We start from the raw sequence: 19251 nt of genomic DNA, 5'->3' as shown, positions 1-19251 counted from the left end.
TTTCTGATTAACAATTTGTGATCAGTTCTAAGGCACATCTTCCACTATAATTAACACAATGAGTTCTAGTTTTACTATTTTCTTATAAGTTTCGTTATTGTGAATCTATCCCTCAGATGCAAGCATCCCAATAAAATCTCTGCTTGAAAAGGCCGGGTGCAATGGCTCACGCCTGTAATCCCATCACTTTGGGAAGCCGAGGCAGGCAGATCACCTGAGCTCAGGAGTTTGAGATCAGGCCTGGCCAACATGGTGGAACCCCGTCTCTACTAAAAATACAAAAATTAGCTGGGTGCGGTGGTGTGCACCTGTAGTCCCAGCTACTTGGGAGAATGAGGCATGAGAATCGCTTGAACCTGGGAGGCGGAGGTTGCAGTGAGCGGAGATTGCACCACTGCACTCCAGCCTGGGTGACAGAGCGAGACTCCCTCTCAAATAAATGAATGAATGAATGAATGAATGAATGAATAAATAAATAAATAAAATCCCTGCTTGAAGCATTCCATCAGTACATCCAGGTTATAACAACCGAGGCTCATGGAAACATTGCAGAGGAAGACAGGCTAGGGGAGAATGTCAGGTTTGCAAGACCTTCTTTGGTATGGTACGAATGTGTCCCCCAAAATTAATGTGTTGGAAACTTAAGCCCCAGTGCAACAAGGTTGGGAGGTGGAATCTTTTGGAAAATGTTTAAGTCATGAGGGCTCTGCTTTCAGGAATGAATTAATGCTGTTATAAAAGGGCTTGACAGAAGAAGGGAGTTCATCCCTTTTTGTCCTTCTGCCATAGGAAGACATAGTGTTACTCCCCACAACCTTCCCCCAAAGACACAGGACTTAAGGTGCCAATTTGGAAGCAGAGACCTGGTCTTCACCAGCCATGGAACCTTCTGGGACCTGAATCTTGTACTCCCAGCCTCCAGAACTGTGAGAAAAATAAATTTCTTTATAAATTACTCAGTCTCAGATATTCCGTTATAGCAGCACAAATGAACTGATGTTGCTTAAGGTTTTCTAGCCTTAAATGCTATCATTATTCAATTATAGCTCATATCTTGCAAATATGTTGTGAGACAGACTGAAGAGTAAGTTCTTATAGGGGAACATGAGGTTGTAATGAAAAAAATCAATTTAGAAACAAGCTTTTATGAAAGAAATTGAGGACTGTACCTACGTTAAGCATGAAAATAACGAAAACAAAAAAATACCCTTATTCCTGACAATAAGCCAAAATGTTCATTTGAAAGAAGGATCACCTAGAGGCTAGACAATAAAGCCCTGTTGAAGGATACGTATGCTCTCTTATTCTCCTGTTATGAAATAAAATCCTCTTCCAGTCTTTTTATATTTCTTCATGTCAAATATCCATTCAGGCCTACTACTTCTTATAATTTAATACCTACTAATAAAATTTCAGAACATGGCCTTGCAAATAATTTTTCTTTTTTTTTTTGAGACAGGATCTCACTCTGTCGCCCAGGCTAGAGTACAGTGGCTCGATTTCAGCCCACTGCAACCTGCACCTCCCGGGTTCAAGCGATTCTCCTGCCTCAGCCTCCCAAGTAGCTGGGATTATAGGCGCACGCTACCATGCCTGCCTAATTAAAAAAAATCTTTTAGTAGAGACGGGGTTTTACCATGTTGTGTTGAGCAGGCTGATCTCGAACTCCTAGCCTCAAGTGATCTGCCTGTCTCGGCCTCCCAAAGTGCTGGGAATACAGACATGAGCCACCGCGCCTGGCTATAAATTTTTTTTTTTTTTTGAGACGGACTTTCACTCTTGTTGCCCAGGCTGGAGTGCAATGGCGCCATCTCGGCTCACTGCAACCTCCACCTCCCTGGTTCAAGGGATTCTCCTGACTTAGCCTCCCGAGTAGCTGAGATTACAGGCATGCGCCACCACGCCCAGCTAATTTTGCATTTTAAGTAGAGACAGGGTTTCCCATGTTGGTCAGGCTGGTTTCAGACTCCCAACCTCAGGTGATCTGCCCGCCTTGGCCTCCCAAAATGCTGGGATTACAGGCAGGAGCCACCGTGCTTGGCCCTGTAAAATCCTAAATAACAAAATCATACACACACACACACACATACACACAAATGTAAGGGCATGGTCTCTCTCCCTTGAAGCTAGGGAATTACAGTTCTCCTTCACAAAGATAGTCAAAGGACGTGATCTGATGTGTTAGATTTTCTCTCTCCTGTTCAATATGGAGTTTTGCATCTTTGGGCCACTGTAAAAAAATACACTAAACTAGGTGACTAACAAATAACAGGATTTTACTTCTTACAGTTCTAAAGGCTAGGAAGTCTAAGATCAAGGAGACACCATATTCTATGTCTAATGAGGCTCACTCTCTGCTTCATAGATAGCATCTTCTTGCTGCAACTTCATATGGTATAGGGGGTGAACAAGCTCCCTCTTTTATAGGGGTACTAATCCCATTCATGAGGACGCCATCCTTACGACCTCTTCACCTCCCAAAGGCCCCACCTCTTAATACCACCACATTGGGGATTATGCTTCAACACAAGTATTTGTTTTTTGTTTTTGTTTTCAACATAAATATTTAGAGGGTAACCATTCAGATCATAGTAGTACCAGTATCCAAAACTGCCACCAAATAGTTTGTTCTAAGTTAATTGCAGAGCATTACTTAACTTGAAAAGCGTTTTCTAAAATGTCCAAATATTAGACACTGTTGAATATCCCATAGATATATATCTATTCAGTGTGCAATTTTGATTCATTGGCTTATTTAGTTATATATTGTGATGGTAACAATGCTTTACTTGGGCCGGGCGCCATGGCTCACGCCCGTAATCCCAGCATTTTGGGAGGCTGAGGCGGGCAGATCACCTGAGGTCAGGAGTTCAAGACGAGCCTGGCCAACATGACAAAACCTTGTCTCTACTGAAAGTATAAAAATTAGCCGGGTGTGGTGGGGCGTGCCTGTAATCCCAGCTACTCAGGAGGCTGAGGCAGGAGAATTGCTTGAACCCAGCGGAGCTTGCAATGAGCCCAGATAACGCCATTGCACTCCAGCCTAGGCAACAAGAGTGAGACTCTGTCTCAAAAAAACAAAACAAAACAAAAAACAATGTTCTATTTGACATATCTCTTTTTAACTGGTGATAAATACTTGTAAGAGTCTAAAAGAGACTAATGGTATTTTCTTTTGCTTTTTCTCCCACATGGTCTGACCAACAGAGAAAACTCTATGACTGCTAGATTAACAAATAACTTGAGTATGCTCATTTAAATAAATGTTATTTAAGTAACATTTAAACAAATAGTGTTAAATTGGCATCTGGAATTATGTGTATAGTATTTCAGAATCTCACTTAGTAAGTCCTTCTCAGATTATATCTAGTTAGTTTTATCCTGAAGTCCTCATTTTGAGAAGCCTGCCATGATACAGAAGGAGGCCACTGGTGTAGCACAGTCACAGACTACTTGCTCAGCCCCGTAGGTGCTCCCTTCTGCCTACCCCTGACTTTAGCCACACCACAATATTTCTGCTTTTTTGAAGGTGACACCCATTTTCTTATTGCCTAGCATGCTGTTTGGCACTCTTCCCATTCCCACCCATAATATTATTTATTCTGTGCTCCTTAGGCTTTTTATTCATATCTCTACTGTAGCATTTATCATCTTATAATGTGAGTTTAACTGATAATCAAGTGAAGTGATTCTTTACACTATTTTTTTTTTTATGGATGGACAATACACACCTAGGATTAAAAATTCAAAGACCATAAGAAGGTTACAATGAAAAGATCCTCCATCCATCCCTGTCGGTAGGACATCCAACTTTCTGTTTCCTTAGAGGCCACCACTGTTAGCAATTTATCCAGTATCCTTCCAAAAATATTTTACATTTATACACACACACAAACACACACAAAATTCTACTGCGCATTATCCTGTATCTTGCTTTTTTTGCATTTGACAGCAAATTTTGGAGATCATTCCATTATTAGTACCTGGAGAAGCCGTATAGTATACACTGGTTATAAATAGGGATTCTGAAACCAGACTCTGGTTTTGAATCATGTTTTCACTACTCATTACCTGTTACCAACCTAAGTAACAAACATACAGGCTCTCTAAAGAAAAATACATTTATTTGGGAATAAAGCATTGTAATGGGAATCCATATGCTATAAAGTACATGTGTATTCAAGGAGGTAAAGGAAGACAAAGATTTTTAAAGAAAAAAATGAGGAGGGTTACAATAATAAGGGCAATGCCAGTTCAAGGTTGGGAAGGCAGTTGTTGGGCAAATGGTCTTGTAGAAGTATTTTTTTGTGTGTAAGGTTTTGATGGCCTGTGTTTATGGTTGTGGCTCTTACCATCTTTTGTGATAGTTTTTGTTATTAGGCATACAAGCATGAGAACCTTCTCTTTATGGCCTTTCTTGGCTCTATGTGTCAGGATTTTCTTAACATTAGTGATTTCATTTTGATTGATAACTTTCCCACTGTACAATTTCACACTTTAGGCAATTTACTCAAGCTCTCTGAACCTCCATTTTATGATCTGTAAAACAGGTATAAAAATAGTAATTTATCACAAAGTTGTTATGAAAGCTAAATGATTTAACGTATGTAGAGAGCTTTTTAGGACATTATCTGGCACATAATAAGCAGTAAATAATTATGAAAAAGAGCCTTCTTATTTTTTACTAAATAGAATGATGTACTGTAATTTATTGCTAATCAAATTGCTTCAGTCTTATACTACAAACAGTGCTGCTGAAAACCCCTGCATATATTATTTTGCATATTTTCAAAAATAGTAAATTCCTAGGGGTGAAATTTCTGATGTAAAGATAGGTGCATTTTAAAATTTTGACAGGCATTACCAAATTTTCCTTTATGAAAGCACTACCAATTTGTGGGGCCACCAGCAGTGATTGAGAATTAAGGTCTGGCAGGCTTATTCAGGATTTTCCATTCCTATAGCAGAATACTATGACTGGCCTATGGTGAATAGTAGATGCTTAATAAATGTTAGTAAATTGGATGGTAAATAGTATACGAAAAACAGTTGGGTTTGGGTGAAAGCAAGAAAAACTTTTAAAAATCTGCTTTGGCATCTTTTGCTAGCAGGCATTGACAATTAGGAGAAGGCAAGGTGTTAACTTTTACTGATCCCTCACTTTTTTTTTTCTGAGACAAGGCCTGGCTTTATCGCCCAGGCTGGAGTGCAGTGGTGCGATCTCAGCTCACTGTAACCTCCATCTACCAGGCTCAAGCCATCCTCCAACATCAGCCTCCTAAGTAGCTGGGACAACAGGGGCGCGCCACTACTCCTGGCTAATTTTTGTACTTTTTGCAGAGACGGGGTTTTGCTATGTTGCCCAGGCTGGTTGCGAACTCTTGGGCTCAAGGGATCCGCCCGCCTCCACCTCCCAAAGTGCTGGGATTACAGGCATGAGCCACAGCGCCCAGCCCTCTAGTTTCCAATTTAGTCGGAAAGATTAAAAACGCCAGCCTTGTTTCCCTAGTGCTGTTTTTGGTTTTTACCTCGGGTCTTTTTCGTGCCTTAAAATCATGTCTGGTTGCGCAAGTGAGGGAAAGGATTGGGTAAAGGGGGCGCCACCGCAAGTTGCTGTGCAACATCCAGGCATCACCAAACCCACCATCTGGAGCCTGGCCCGGCGGTGTCAAACGCGTCTCTGGTCTCATCTTTTTAGAAACCCGTGGATGCTCAAGGAATTTCCGGATAACGTGATCCCGGATGCACTTGACTTACACGGAACGAGCAAAGGGCAAGGCAGTCGCTGCTAAGGACTTAGTTTATGCCCTCAAGCGCAAAGGTCGGACCCTCTACGGTGTTGGCAGCTATATGCACATACCTCGTACATTTCACCTTAAAAGGCTTTCAAAGAGCTAGATTAATTTAGTGGATAGATCAACAAAATGACTTACGACCCCTCCCCCCAGTGATAGGAAGAGCGAACCAACTCTTCTTTAGATAATAGTGAGTGGCTCTGAAAAGAGCCTTTGGGTTTGACAAAAGAGCTTGAGAATTTACTTGGAGCTGGTGTACTTGGTGACGGCCTTGGTGCCCTCCGACACCGCGTGCTTGGCCAGCTCCCCCGGAAGCAGCAGGCGCACGGCGGTCTGGATCTCCCTAGAGGTGATGGTCGAGCGCTTGTTGTAGTGCGCCAGGCGGGAAGCCTCGCTTGCGATGCGCTCGAAGATGTCGTTGACGAAGGAGTTCATGATTCCCATGGCCTTAGAAGAGATGCCGGTGTCGGGGTGGACCTGCTTCAGCACCTTGTACACATACACGGAGTAGCTCTCCTTGCGGCTGCGCTTACGCTTCTTGTTGTCCTTCTTCTGGGCCTTTGTCACTGCCTTCTTAGAGCCCTTCTTCGGGGCGGGAGCAGACTTGGCCGGCTCGGGCATAATGAAACAATACTGGCAAAACCAAAACAAGAACTTGGTCTCCTGTTTTTATATAGTTTATGAGACCGAGGTAGGGGGAAGGTCTCTGCTGATTGGTGATTATCCCTGGATGACGTCAGATGGCAGTTTTGCCCAATCAAAATAAGTATCCTGCATAATCGAGTCCTATTGGTCTAAATAAAAATACAACGTTAGCCAATCGCACAGCTTTCTTTTCGCGCCCAGTAGAGGCTATAAAATGTACGTTTTTCTACTTTCATCTCAGTATTTCTTGACTGTATAGATACAGTCCTTTTGTCATGTCTGGGCGTGGTAAGCAGGGAGGCAAAACTCGCGCCAAGGCCAAGACCCGCTCTTCTCGGGCCGGGCTTCAGTTTCCCGTAGGCCGAGTGCACCGCCTGCTCCGCAAGGGCAACTATGCCGAGCGGGTCGGGGCCGGAGCGCCGGTGTACCTGGCGGCGGTGCTGGAGTACCTGACCGCTGAGATCCTGGAGCTGGCTGGCAACGCGGCCCGCGACAACAAGAAGACTCGTATCATCCCGCGTCACCTCCAGCTGGCCATCCGCAACGACGAGGAGCTCAACAAGCTTCTGGGCAAAGTGACCATCGCGCAAGGTGGCGTCCTGCCCAACATCCAGGCCGTGCTACTGCCCAAGAAGACCGAGAGCCACCACAAGGCGAAGGGCAAGTAGAAGCCTGGATTAGTTTGCAGCAACTCAATTCCAAAGGAACCAAAGGCTCTTTTCAGAGCCACCTACAATTTCGTGAAGAACTGAGCACTATGTTTAACATGATTTCTCGTCTTTGCCTACTTCTAAACCACTCCAAAGGTTACGTAGATCAGTCTTCGGTGTCTTGGTTAGGTAGTGACAATCTCGTTAGCTTTTTAAAAAGCCTGGATAACATTAAAAGTATTAAACAGCCTTCATCTTAAGCTTAGTGGAAGAAAATTTAGTTTTTCTTAAGTTGGCACTATCCAAGTATGTTGAATTCTATATGGTTCACTGTTGGGTTTTACTTTTAGTCTGTTGAGAAGCAAACATGTCTGCTTTGGGGCCAGATGTTTTCTGGGTCTTGGTAAATGACAAACCGAGTATTCGACGTTCAATCCAAATCTAGATCAACGACTTGGATTCTTCATTTCTGAGAAATGTCTCTCGAATCAGTATAATTGCATTTGAACATTAATGATTGAGTTGAGAATAATTATTAGATTAATTAGAACAGTTACTTATGGTGCCAGGTAGTTCTCTTTGAAGCATTTTCTGAAAATTCATTGAAATTAAAATTTCCCGAGCTTTCTCACCCCCAGCCACACAAATTGATTTCTCAGTATAGAGATGACTGTTTGAGCGTGGTAAATTCCACTTTTAAAATATCTGACTTGATGTTTTTAATCTGACAATCAGATCTGGATGTACGAATGGAATAGATTCTTAAGAGAAAATGAATTACGTTTCTAGAGTATTAGAAAAATAAGCTGCAATGGAATTACTTTAATCTGAAAGTGAAAAGTTCACATAAGGTTGTTTCTTTGACATTTTTAGGCCTTGAATTTCTCATGCGAACCAGTTTTCTTGGTTATAAAAATACAAGTTTTTAAAATTTAAGTGGTCAAAAGATAGGAAATTGAGGGGACAGGAGTATATGGCTGTCCTGTCCAGTATTGTAGCCACTAGCCAATCGTGGATAGTGATCATTGGAAATTCCATAACATGAGTTTTATATAAAATACACATTGCATTTGGAAAAGTCAGTGCCAAAAGGTGTAAAATACCTAACAATTTTAATTTCGATAACATATTGAAATATGTTGGCTATATTGGATTAAACAAAATATTAAAAATTAATTTTTTCTTGTTTTGTTACAATGTTGCTCCTAGATAAGTGTAAATTACTTATATTGCTGTCATTTATTTCCACTGGAAATCGCTAGTATAGTGAACAACTGTATAGCGAAAATAGAAAATAAAATATGGAGACCATGAACTGCTAAGACTGTCAGAGGAATTAGTGAACAACAAAAATTTGAGTCCTTGGCCAATCCGGTTACTGTTGGGTAGGCCTTCAGCATACTTTTGTCCAATCAGCTTCAGACTCTAACTATAAATAAGCGGCTAGCTTTCTCTTTCTCCTTAAGTGAATCTAGCTCTGGAGGCATGGCGCGTACGAAGCAGACTGCTCGCAAGTCCACCGGCGGCAAGGCTCCGCGCAAGCAGCTGGCCACCAAGGCGGCTCGGAAGAGCGCTCCGGCCACCGGCGGTGTCAAGAAGCCCCATCGCTATCGGCCTGGTACAGTGGCTCTCCGCGAGATTCGTCGCTACCAGAAGTCCACCGAGCTGCTGATCAGAAAACTGCCTTTTCAGCGTCTGGTGCGTGAGATCGCGCAGGACTTCAAGACCGACCTGCGCTTCCAGAGCTCCGCGGTGATGGCGCTGCAAGAGGCGTGTGAGGCCTACCTGGTGGGGCTCTTTGAGGACACCAACCTGTGCGCCATCCACGCCAAGCGGGTGACTATCATGCCCAAGGACATCCAGCTCGCACGTCGTATCCGCGGCGAGAGGGCTTGAGTCTCAAGGAATCACCTATTACATACCCAAAGGCTCTTTTCAGAGCCACCCACATGCGCGCTCAAAAGATCTGTTTCTCTGAGGAATTTTTGGTACTTGTTTTGCCTGTAGTAGATAGGCCCATTTCCAGACGTACAATCTGTTCGTAAAACAGCCTATCGCTGTTTAAATGCTAATTTTGGGAGTTTTAACATCTAATAATATCCGGCATTTTTCTGTAAGCATTGGGTGTAGCCAAAAGTTCCTTCGTGTATTGCCCGCCCACGTCCGCAGCCCGGTTTTGACCGGATGGTGCTTCTAATTTTCTGCTAACCTGTACTGCGGTGTGTGTATATTTCTTGCCAACATGCCAGGAATAAAACTAAGGTTGTATTGAAGTTGGAAAAATTCAGGTTAATGTAGCTTATTGCTGACTAAAGTGAAAACATTCTCCCCCTGACCCCCGTTCCTAAGCAGTGTTAAGTGTTCTTTGAATTTTTTCAAGCCGGATTTTGGGCCTGCTTAAACCACTTAAATGTAGTTAATGATAGATGGTTTGGGGATTAAAAGTCGTCTGGAGAAAGCCCACCAGAGAAAATTCCCTTTGAAGCCCTATGTAAAAATACGTGTGTGTGAGAGAAAGTGTTTTCTCTGGCGTCTGCTGACAGTGGCTAAAACTTTAAACTGTCAGGAGTATTCAAAATAAGACTGCCTTGTAGGTAAGCCTGTGGTAGTTTTTTGAGCACAGGATAAAATACTTGAGTCTTTGCTTAAATGTTACCATCTCATTGAGGCTTTGTATGACTAAATAAAATCTGTATAATCCCCACCTATTTTTTTCACCCTAGAATTTGTCACTATATGCTGTACCATAGTTTGCTGATGTATTGCTTGTGTGTTCCTAAATACAGGCTCATGAGAGGAGGAACTTTTGTTTACTCGCATATCTACAGTAACGTAGGAGCTTTTGATCAGTATTTGTTGGATAAATGAATGAATGCATGGGTATATAATAGTAAGGAAACATACCCACATGGAAAATCTCAAATGAAAGAAATACATCAGCTTGGTAGATGTGCACAAATCAGCTTCTTGTGGGCCATGAAAGCCCTTACCTCATCCATTCTTGTATTCAGAATGCTAGGTTTCTATAACTTCTTCTGTGAGCTCTCTAGCATTCTTATAAATATTCAAGATTTTCCCTGGAAAATTGACTTGTGTATGTGTGTTATCATCTCTGTCTTTCCTTAGCTTAGCTTCTAAGGATGTAAGTGGAAACATCATAGTAGTTTTACACTGAGTTTTAAAAAGCAGTTTTAATTCTCTATCTTGTTTCAGTTGGCTATTCATGTATCTTCGGTTATTAGAATTGGTTACATTCTTTTTTTTTTTTTTTTTTTTTTTTTTTTGAGACGGAGTCTGGCTCTGTCGCCCAGGCTGGAGTGCAGTGGCAGGATCTCGGCTTACTGCAAGCTCTGCCTCCCGGGTTCATGCCATTCTCTCTTGCCTCAGCCTCTCGAGTAGCTGGGACTACAGGCTCCCGCCACCATGCCCGGTTAATTTTGTTTTATATTTTTAGTAGAGATGGGGTTTCGCCATGTTGGCCAGGCTTGTCTCGATCTCTTGACCTCGTGATCCGCCCGCCTTGGCCTCCCAAAGTGCTGGGATTACAGGCGTGAGCCACTGCGCCCGGCCTGGTTACATTCTTAATACACTTTTTTGGAAATTTGATATCAAGATCACTACTGCAACATTCTCAATCTGCTCATCTTCATATTCTTGTGTGTGGGTTCATGATTTCATTATTTCCACATATATGGAATTTAGGAATATAAATAATTTATGATTAATATTTTACAAATTAAAATAATGCTTTAATACTTTTAATTGGAATCAACACCCTAAGCAAAACAAAACAGAGTTTTTCCCCTCTCAGAAATTAGCTTTCTTCTGGAAAGGAAGATACACTATTTTGGAGGGAAGCAATGCCTCTAGGACATTTAGGGGCCCAAATGCTAAACCGATGGGTATTGTTGAGTGCCTAAGTAGTGCATTCCTTCCTTCTGTGATGGGAAACTAAGAGCTAGTAATAAATCAGGAAGGGCTCACACAGAGACTGCCTGGTATGTACTAATCAATACTCTTGCTGTCTGGGTAGGGCATCCTCTCCCGGAGATATGCAGCCAATATACTCCCAGTTAAATTTCCAGTTATGATTACATGAGGAATTATTTATTTAGGGGACAGTGAGTAGTTCTAGTTATGTGGAAATGAATACTCTATGTCTTTTCAAAACACTCCATGTACTGAATTACAATAGTCTGGTAACCATCCAACTCAGCTCATTTGTCAGGAGTTCATGACCAGCCTGACCAACATGGTAAAACCCCGTCTTTACTAAAAATACAAAAAATTTAACCAGGTGTGGTGGCATGTGCCTGTAGTCCCAGCTGCTCGGGTGGCTGAGGCAGGAGAATCGCTTGAACTCGGGAGGTGGAGGTTGCTGTGAGCCGAGATCGCGCCACTGCAGTTCAGCCTGGGTGACAGAGGGAGACTCCATCTCAAAAACACAAAACAAACAAAAAATAAATTTTTAAAAAAGGACATAATTCTTATGTCTGAATTTCCTGAGATGGCAAAACTCATAAGTGGCTTAACAATCCTTTTCAAGGCCCAAAATAAAAGGACCTCGACATGCCCATACAGAAATATGGACAACAGGCTGGGCGCGGTGGCTCATGCCTGTAATCCAAGCACTTTGGGAGGCCGAGGTGGTTGAGTCCAGGAGTTGGAAACCAGCCTGGGCAATGTGGCGAAACCCCATCTCTCCAAAAAATAAAAAAAATTAGCCAAACATGGTGGCATGCGCCTGTGGTCCCATGCGCCTGTGGTCCCAGATAGTCAGGAGGCTGCGTTGGGAGAATCGCTTGTGTCTAGAAGTTGGAGGTTGCAATGAGCCGAGATCGTACCAGTGTCCTCCAGCCTGGGTGACAAAGCGAGACCTTGTCTCAAAAAAAAAAAAAAAAAAAAGGATAACATGAGGAACTGACCTCACTATTCTCAAAATAGCCTTTGGATTTTTTCAGAAGAGATATTTTTTTCCGACTGTAGGTATTCACTCATTAGTGCTCTTGGAATCAACTTAATAAATATTCAGAACCATCCTTACCATCGAACATCACCAGCTTGGACTACTATGCTTGGCCATCTACTTATCCAGCAGTTACTAAGTATTTAACTCACTTACTAATTGTGTTTACAGGATACATTTGTAACATAACACCCAGGTATAAAAAGGTTAATTACATACAGAATTAAACAGAAAAATATCAGAACACATACAATGAAGTTAACTATTATTAACATGTGATTTCAGCAGTACACTAACATATATACATGTAATTATTGGGTCACTGCAGAACATGTATGTGTTTGAAAGGCCCTTAACTGGAAGACTTTTAAGGCCAATTTTCTTTTTTATTCCAAACTCTTGTAAGTGCAAAAATTAAAAATAGAAAACAACACATGACCAATGTATACATTGGTAAACATGAAACTGCCTGGTTTTGTGGGGGGTTGTTTTTTTTTTTTGAGACGTAGTCTCGCTCTCTCACCCAGGCTGGAGTGCAGTGGCGCGATCTCGGCTCGCTGCAAGCTCCGCCTCCCGGGTTCACGCCATTCTCCTGCCTCAGCCTCTCCGAGTAGCTGGGGCTACAGGCGCCCGCCACCACGCCCGGGTAATTTTTTGTATTTTTAGTAGAGACGAGGTTTCACCGTGGTCTCGATCTCCTGACCTCGTGATTCGCCCGCCTTGGCCTCCCAAAGTGCTGGGATTACAAGCGTGATCCACCGCACACGGCCTTCTAGTTTTGTTTAAACATACCCATTGAGCAGCTCCTTTCCTACAGGCCAGGAAATACGGCTGAGGACTCTACCCTCAGTTTTCAATCCAGAGACTGTAAAACTAGAGAAATATACTGTCTAGTAGCAATCCATATACTTTTTCTAGTAAGTATATTAAAAACCGAGTACTATGCTATATTCCTTACAGCCCAGTGAGTTTCCTAGAATCATAAATAAAACCCACCAGTATCTATGTAACTCCCAGTAAGATGCTTTAACTTTTGTCAAAGTTGTGTCCCAGTAAAATGCCTTCAAGATACCAGACTGGCCTGGCGCAGTGGCTCACGCCTGTAATCCCAGCAGTTTGGGAGGCCTAGTGAGAGACCAGCCTGGCCACCAAGGAAAAACCCCTGAAAATACGCGTTACCAAACGTTTACCTTGTTAATATCTACATTAAGGACTTAAAAAAGAAAAAAAAAAAAACCTTAAAATTCTGGCAACGTACACAGGTTAAAGACTAAAACCGAAACATCCTGAGTGTATTGTGGAGTGGTGAAGCAGCTGAAAACGGACTCGTGTCATCTTTTTATGATTGTTGAAGTGGCTCTGAAAAGAGCCTTTGTTTTTATGCGCTTATCAACTCGGTCTTTACTTAGTCTTGTGGTGGCTCTCAGTTTTCTTTGGCAGCAACACGGCCTGGATGTTGGGCAGGACGCCACCCTGTGCAATGGTCACTTTGCCCAGAAGCTTGTTGAGCTCCTCGTCGTTGCGGATGGCTAGTTGGAGGTGACGCGGGATGATGCGAGTCTTCTTGTTGTCGCGGGCCGCGTTGCCAGCCAGCTCCAGGATCTCAGCGGTCAGGTACTCCAGCACCGCCGCCAGGTACACCGGCGCTCCGGCCCCGACCCGTTCGGCATAGTTGCCCTTGCGGAGCAGGCGGTGCACTCGGCCTACGGGAAACTGAAGACCGGCGCGAGAAGAGCGGGTCTTGGCCTTGGCGCGAGCTTTGCCTCCCTGCTTACCACGCCCAGACATGGCAAAAGACCTGTATCTATACAGCCAAGAAGAACTGAGATGAAAGTGGGAAAACGTACTTTTTATAGCCTCTACTGGGCGCGAAAAGGAAGCTGTGCGATTGGCTAACATTTTACTTTTATTTAGACCAATAGGACTCGATTATGCAGGATACCTATTTTGATTGGGCAAAACTGGCGTCTGACGTCATCCAAGGATAACCACCAATAAGCACTGACCTATTCTACTCCTAATTTGCATAATAGCGTTTAAATAAAGAGGACGAAACAGCTATAGGGTTGTTATCTTTTATTTTGTTCTTCACCATGCCTGAACCAGTCAAATCTGCTCCAGTCCCTAAGAAGGGCTCCAAGAAGGCCATTAACAAGGCTCAGAAGAAGGATGGAAAGAAGCGCAAACGCAGCCGCAAGGAGAGCTACTCTGTGTATGTGTACAAGGTGCTGAAGCAGGTCCACCCCGACACCGGCATCTCCTCCAAGGCTATGGGGATCATGAACTCCTTCGTCAACGACATCTTTGAGCGTATCGCCGGAGAAGCGTCACGCCTGGCGCATTACAACAAACGCTCGACCATCACTTCGAGGGAGATCCAGACGGCCGTGCGCCTACTACTGCCCGGGGAATTGGCCAAACACGCCGTGTCCGAGGGCACCAAGGCTGTCACCAAGTATACCAGCTCCAAGTGAGCCTCTGGCTGCAGTCACAGGTCCGCCCTGACCCACACCCCAAAGGCTCTTTTCAGAGCCGTCCACGTTTCTCAAGAAAGAGCCAGTTCACTGTCTCCCGTTAGGTACCCTTTGGGACTCGCTTCGTACATAAAAATGTACGTATACATGTGTTCTGTTTGTTTGTTTTTTCTTTGAGGTGTAGTCTCACTTTGTTGCCCACCCTGGAGTGCAATGGCACGATCTCGGTTCCCTGCAATCTCCACCTTCCGGGTTCAAGCGATTCTTCTGCCTCAGCCTCTCGAGTAGCTGGGACCACAGGCGTGTGGCACCAGGCCCTGCTAACTTTTGTATTTATAGTAGATACGGGGTTTCACCATGTTGGCCAGACTGGTCTCGAACTCCTGACCTTAGGTGATCCACTTGCCTTGGCCTCCCAAAGTGTTGGGATCACAGGTGTGAGCCACTGCGCCCGGCCCAAAATATTTTAAAGAGGATTATTAGCAAGTATGAGTGACCGTGGCTTAGGGAAGATAAAACCCCCAAGACCATGAGGAAGTGGTTCTAAGGCAGTCAGAATGCAATTGTTTCATACATTTTAGGGAAGCAGAAGTTATAGGTAAAATCATAAATAACTATATGGAGGGTTAGCCCAGGCGCGGTGGCTCACGCCTGTAATCCCAGCACTTTAGGAGTCAGAGGCGGGCGGATCACTTGAGATCAGGAGTTTGAGACCAGCCTGGCCAACGTGGTGAAACCCCGACTGTACTAAAAATACAAAAAATTAAGCGGATGCAATGGCACGTGCCTGTAACACCAGCTTCTCAGGAGGCTGAGGCAGGAGAATCGCTTGAACCTGGGAGGCAGAGGTTGCAGTGAGTGAAAATGAACTGGAAAAAATAATTGCTCTTAATATCACTGTAAATACCTAGAGAGTGTTCTCTAGATGTGTTATAGTTAAATTGCCAGAAATATTCTAGTTATGTTTAAATCAATTTTTAAAATTGTGAGAAAACTCAGATACCTGGAAGGATTCAAAAGGCATCTGCACTGAGATTGCTTTTCCAGAGCCTTTGAATCCTCACACTTCTTTAAAGAAACCCAACCTGAAAAACATTTTCTAAAACGTGTGTGATTTATGTTAAGAATTTCCAATTTAGGATTCCATTCAATAAATTATAATGTTAGCAAAGATTTAATAGATGTTAAATAGATTTAACATGTTAATAGATTAAGTAAGAATAACACATTCAAAGAGTGAAGCATATTTAAATAATTCCCAACTTTAACTTTTGGTTGTCTATTGAAACTGTAGAATCCAAAGGAAAATTTCCCCTTTGTCCTCTGAAGGTTTGGTGAAAAATCAACTCACAAAAGGCAGATTAATAGGAGAAAAGGCATACAAATGTATTAATGTGCATGGGGGAGAAACAGTGATTACTGCCTCTCCCTCCCCCCCACGCCCCATGCAATAGAATACAGAGGATTACATACCCTTCTTCTTAGGGAAAAGGGAGTTGGGGAAGTATGGATGATTTTAGAGGGGTATTAAGTGATTTTTAGGGGAATTCAATAGTCTTGAATAACATAACAGCCTAGGACAAAGTCTGTTTGGCCCACAGACCAGACAATGGTTTGTGACAAAGGTTTGTCTCAGTGTGTTGACAGACTTCAGTCTTCTTGCGATATGAGTTTTCAGTTAATGAAGACTCAGAGAAGGGACCAGAGATAATTGTTTTCTTCTTTGGCAGGTCTACACTTTAGAGAGATAAGGGAATTTCAGAGAACAACTTCATTCTGTGCTTTCAGATAGAGAAATGAGAGACAGGAATGGGGGAAGATCCGAAAGACCTTGAGTATTCTTCTTCAGTATGTCAAAGCTCCATATTTTGGGGAATCGGTTTCTGAGCCCGAACAATACAATCTCATTAGATGAAGCATCTATTCTTGATACATGAGTATCATGTTAGAAACAAATTAAAACTCAAAAAATTTTTTTAAAAAATTAGGCTGACTGCGGTGGCTCATGCCTGTAATCCCAGAACTTTGGGAGGCCAAGGCAGGCGGATTACTTGAGGTCAGAAGTTTGAGACTAGCTTGGCTAACGTGGTGAAACCTCATCTCTACAAAAATACAAAAATTACCGGGGTGTGGTGGTGTGCGCCTGTAATCCCAGCTTCTTGGGAGGCTGAGGCAGGAGAATTGCTTGAATCCAGGAGGCAGAGGTTGCAGTGAGCTGAGATCACATCACCACACTCCAGCCTGGTGACAGAGCAAGACTACATCTAAAAGAAAAAAAAATTAGGAAAATACTATCCAGAAATCTTGGCAAAATTGTTTATGATTATTATTTTTGATACAAGGTCTCACTCTTGCCCAGGCTGGAGTGCAGTGGCACAATCTCGGCTCCCTGCACCTTGGCTTCCCCAAGCTCAAATAATCCTCCCACCTCAGCCTCCTGGGTTGCTGGGACTACAGGCACAGGCCACCACGCCGGGCTAATTTTTGTATTTTTTGGTGGAGACAGTGTTTCACCATGTTGCCCAGGCTGTTCTCAAATTTCTGTGCTCAAGTGATCCTCCTGCCTTGGCCTTCCAAAATGTTGGGATTACAGGTGTGAACCACTGTGCCCTGCCCCATTTTTAATTTTTAATAGAACAAAACAGAATTTTGGAGTTGACACAGTCTTTATATGTATGTACAGTCATTTTAGAAGAGATAAAATTCACATTTTGGTCACAGAATACTTAGCAAAACAATATTTAAAAGTTCTTTCTTGAGTTGTTTTACCCATACACTAATTGATTTTGCTTTCACCATACACTTGGAGAACTCTAACCCACTGTTATAGCATGAAACTGTGTAAGCCAATATTGGATGTGTTGATGACTATATCTTCTTTTTACAAGTCATGTGGAGTGCAGACTGGGTTTCATTCTTTTTTTTTCCCCTGTAGTGCCTAGATCAATGGTGACCCTACAAAATAAGGTGGATATAATGTGTCAATGTAATGTAACATATATCTTTATGAGGGAAATTAAAAAATGGATATAAAAATGAAAAAAGAAGCTTTAATTAATTAATTATTTTTTGAGACAAAGTCTTGCTCTGTTGCCCAAGCTGTAGTGCAGTGGTATGATCTTGGCTCACTGCAACCTCCGTCTCCTGGGTTCAAGCAATTCTCTTGCCTCAGCTTCCCAAGTAGCTGAGATTACAGGTGCCTGCCACCACACCCGGCTAATTTTTTCATATTTTTAGTAGAGACAGGGTTTCACCATGTTGACCAGGCTGGTTTTGAGCTTCTGACCTCAAGTGATCTACCTGCCTCGACTTCCCAAACTGCTAGGATTACAGGCGTGAGCCACTGCACCTGGCCAAGAAGCTTAAATTTAAATGACACAGAAATAGCACAGAGGCCTTTGGGCTTTTGGAAAAAAAGTAGAGGCCGTTCAATGCAATGGGTACATTCAAGCTATGACTTGGAGGTTCATGGTCATGGTTGGGTGGATTCTACCCAGGAGTGCTATGTTTGTTAGCAACTTCACACATAAATCCAAATGTCACAGCTGATTATTATTAAGCAAGGGTTAAATTCTTTGAAAAGAAAAAAAAATCTAGTTTTCTGTCTTTAGGCTTGTAAGTACAGTGAAGTGTCTCAAAAAGACTAATTCCTACCAGAGATGGTTATGGGCTTGGATTTATTGTGAGACAATAAAAGAGTAACCCTCGAATAAGTTTTGAGTCTCACGTTTTGAATAAAGGCAGGCACACTAGGCAAGTGGTAAGGGCAGATACTTAGGGTCTCCTTTTAGGGGAAGGATTCTGTCTCTCTTTTTTTTTTTTTTTTTTTTTTGAGACGGAATCTTGCTCTGTCAGCCAGGCTGGAGCGCAATGGCACGATCTTGGCTCATTGCAAGCTCTACCTCCTGAGTTCAAGCCATTCTCCTGCCTCAGCCTCCCAAGTAGCTGGGACTACAGGGGCCCGCCACCATTCCCGGCTAATTTTTTGTATTTTTAGTAGAGACAGGGTTTCACCGTGTTAGTCAGGATGGTCTCGATCTCCTGACCTCGTGATCCGCCCGCCTCAGCCTCCCAAAGTACTGGGATTACAGGTGTGAGCCACCGCCGGATTCTCTTTTTGGGTAGAGATTAGCTTTTTTTGATTGAAGGGTGGCATGACACACCACCCCAAAATATACCACATTGACATAAAGAATATTTGAGTTGAGGGCAACTAAGAAGAAGCAGATACAAGAAAACTCTCTGCCCTCTCCCTATTTGCCTAAAAGCAGGACATAAATGTACAGAGGTGTCTCTCCTCCCCTCTCTACCAGAAAGGACAAAAATTAATCACCAAAGATGACATCAGACTCTCATCAGCCTGGAGAGGGTACCAGAGCAATCTGCATAACAACTTTACTAACCAGCCTTTAATACCATTAGTTTCCTATATATTTGCCTTCCCACAATTTGTTACTCCTAGAAACTCAAATTCCTTTTCCTTTGTCTTCTAATTTCTCTAAAAACTTATTGATCTTATTAAAGATGCTGTATATAAACTGGAGTTTTAAGTCGCATTTTTTAGTTACTCTTTTCTGGGTACTCCCACCTGTGACATGTGCTGTACACATGTTAATAAACTTGTTTGTTTTTCTCTTCTTAATCTGTCTTTTGTCACAAGGGCTCTAGCTGAGAACTCAGAAGTGTAGCGGGAAAATATTTTTTTTCCTCCCCTACATGAG

At 42.9% G+C, this 19251-nt stretch overlaps 3 protein-coding genes and 1 pseudogene across 3 annotated transcripts; 3 read left to right on the top strand and 1 right to left on the bottom strand.

The window, feature by feature from the left end:
* Positions 1-19251, top strand: part of LOC129473563 (uncharacterized) — a 687223-nt pseudogene that overhangs the window by 663699 nt on the left and 4273 nt on the right.
* Positions 5986-13892, bottom strand: LOC129473586 (histone H2B type 1-L-like). The gene is made up of 2 exons (XM_055264235.2): positions 13481-13892; positions 5986-6406 (listed from the first exon to the last, which is right to left on the bottom strand). The coding sequence occupies exons 1-2, from the start codon at positions 13842-13844 to the stop codon at positions 6036-6038; spliced, it is 735 nt and encodes a 244-aa protein (XP_055120210.1). The 5' UTR covers positions 13845-13892; the 3' UTR covers positions 5986-6035.
* LOC129473573 (histone H2A type 1-like) lies at positions 6679-8427 on the top strand. The gene has a single exon (XM_063632795.1). The coding sequence runs from the start codon at positions 6716-6718 to the stop codon at positions 7106-7108; it is 393 nt and encodes a 130-aa protein (XP_063488865.1). The 5' UTR covers positions 6679-6715; the 3' UTR covers positions 7109-8427.
* LOC129473580 (histone H2B type 1-M) lies at positions 14121-15048 on the top strand. Its single transcript, XM_055264226.2, has one exon. It carries the CDS (start codon positions 14150-14152, stop codon positions 14528-14530), a length of 381 nt encoding a protein of 126 aa, XP_055120201.1. The 5' UTR covers positions 14121-14149; the 3' UTR covers positions 14531-15048.

This window comes from Symphalangus syndactylus, chromosome 23 (genome assembly GCF_028878055.3).
Source record: "Symphalangus syndactylus isolate Jambi chromosome 23, NHGRI_mSymSyn1-v2.1_pri, whole genome shotgun sequence".
In the NCBI taxonomy this organism is placed as follows: Eukaryota; Metazoa; Chordata; class Mammalia; order Primates; family Hylobatidae; genus Symphalangus; species Symphalangus syndactylus.
The sequence above is the reverse complement of the archived record's forward strand: the minus strand, read 5'-3'. Positions and strand labels throughout refer to the sequence as shown.

Coding starts and splice junctions, on each gene's coding strand:
- LOC129473580 (XM_055264226.2), top strand. CDS start 14,150: ATGCCTGAACCAGTCAAATCTGCTCCAGTCCCTAAGAAGGGCTCCAAG.
- LOC129473573 (XM_063632795.1), top strand. CDS start 6,716: ATGTCTGGGCGTGGTAAGCAGGGAGGCAAAACTCGCGCCAAGGCCAAG.
- LOC129473586 (XM_055264235.2), bottom strand. CDS start 13,844: ATGTCTGGGCGTGGTAAGCAGGGAGGCAAAGCTCGCGCCAAGGCCAAG. Junction 6,407..13,480: donor GTTGCTGCCAAAGAAAACTG/AGAGCCACCACA, acceptor TTATGCCCGAGC/CGGCCAAGTCTGCTCCCGCC.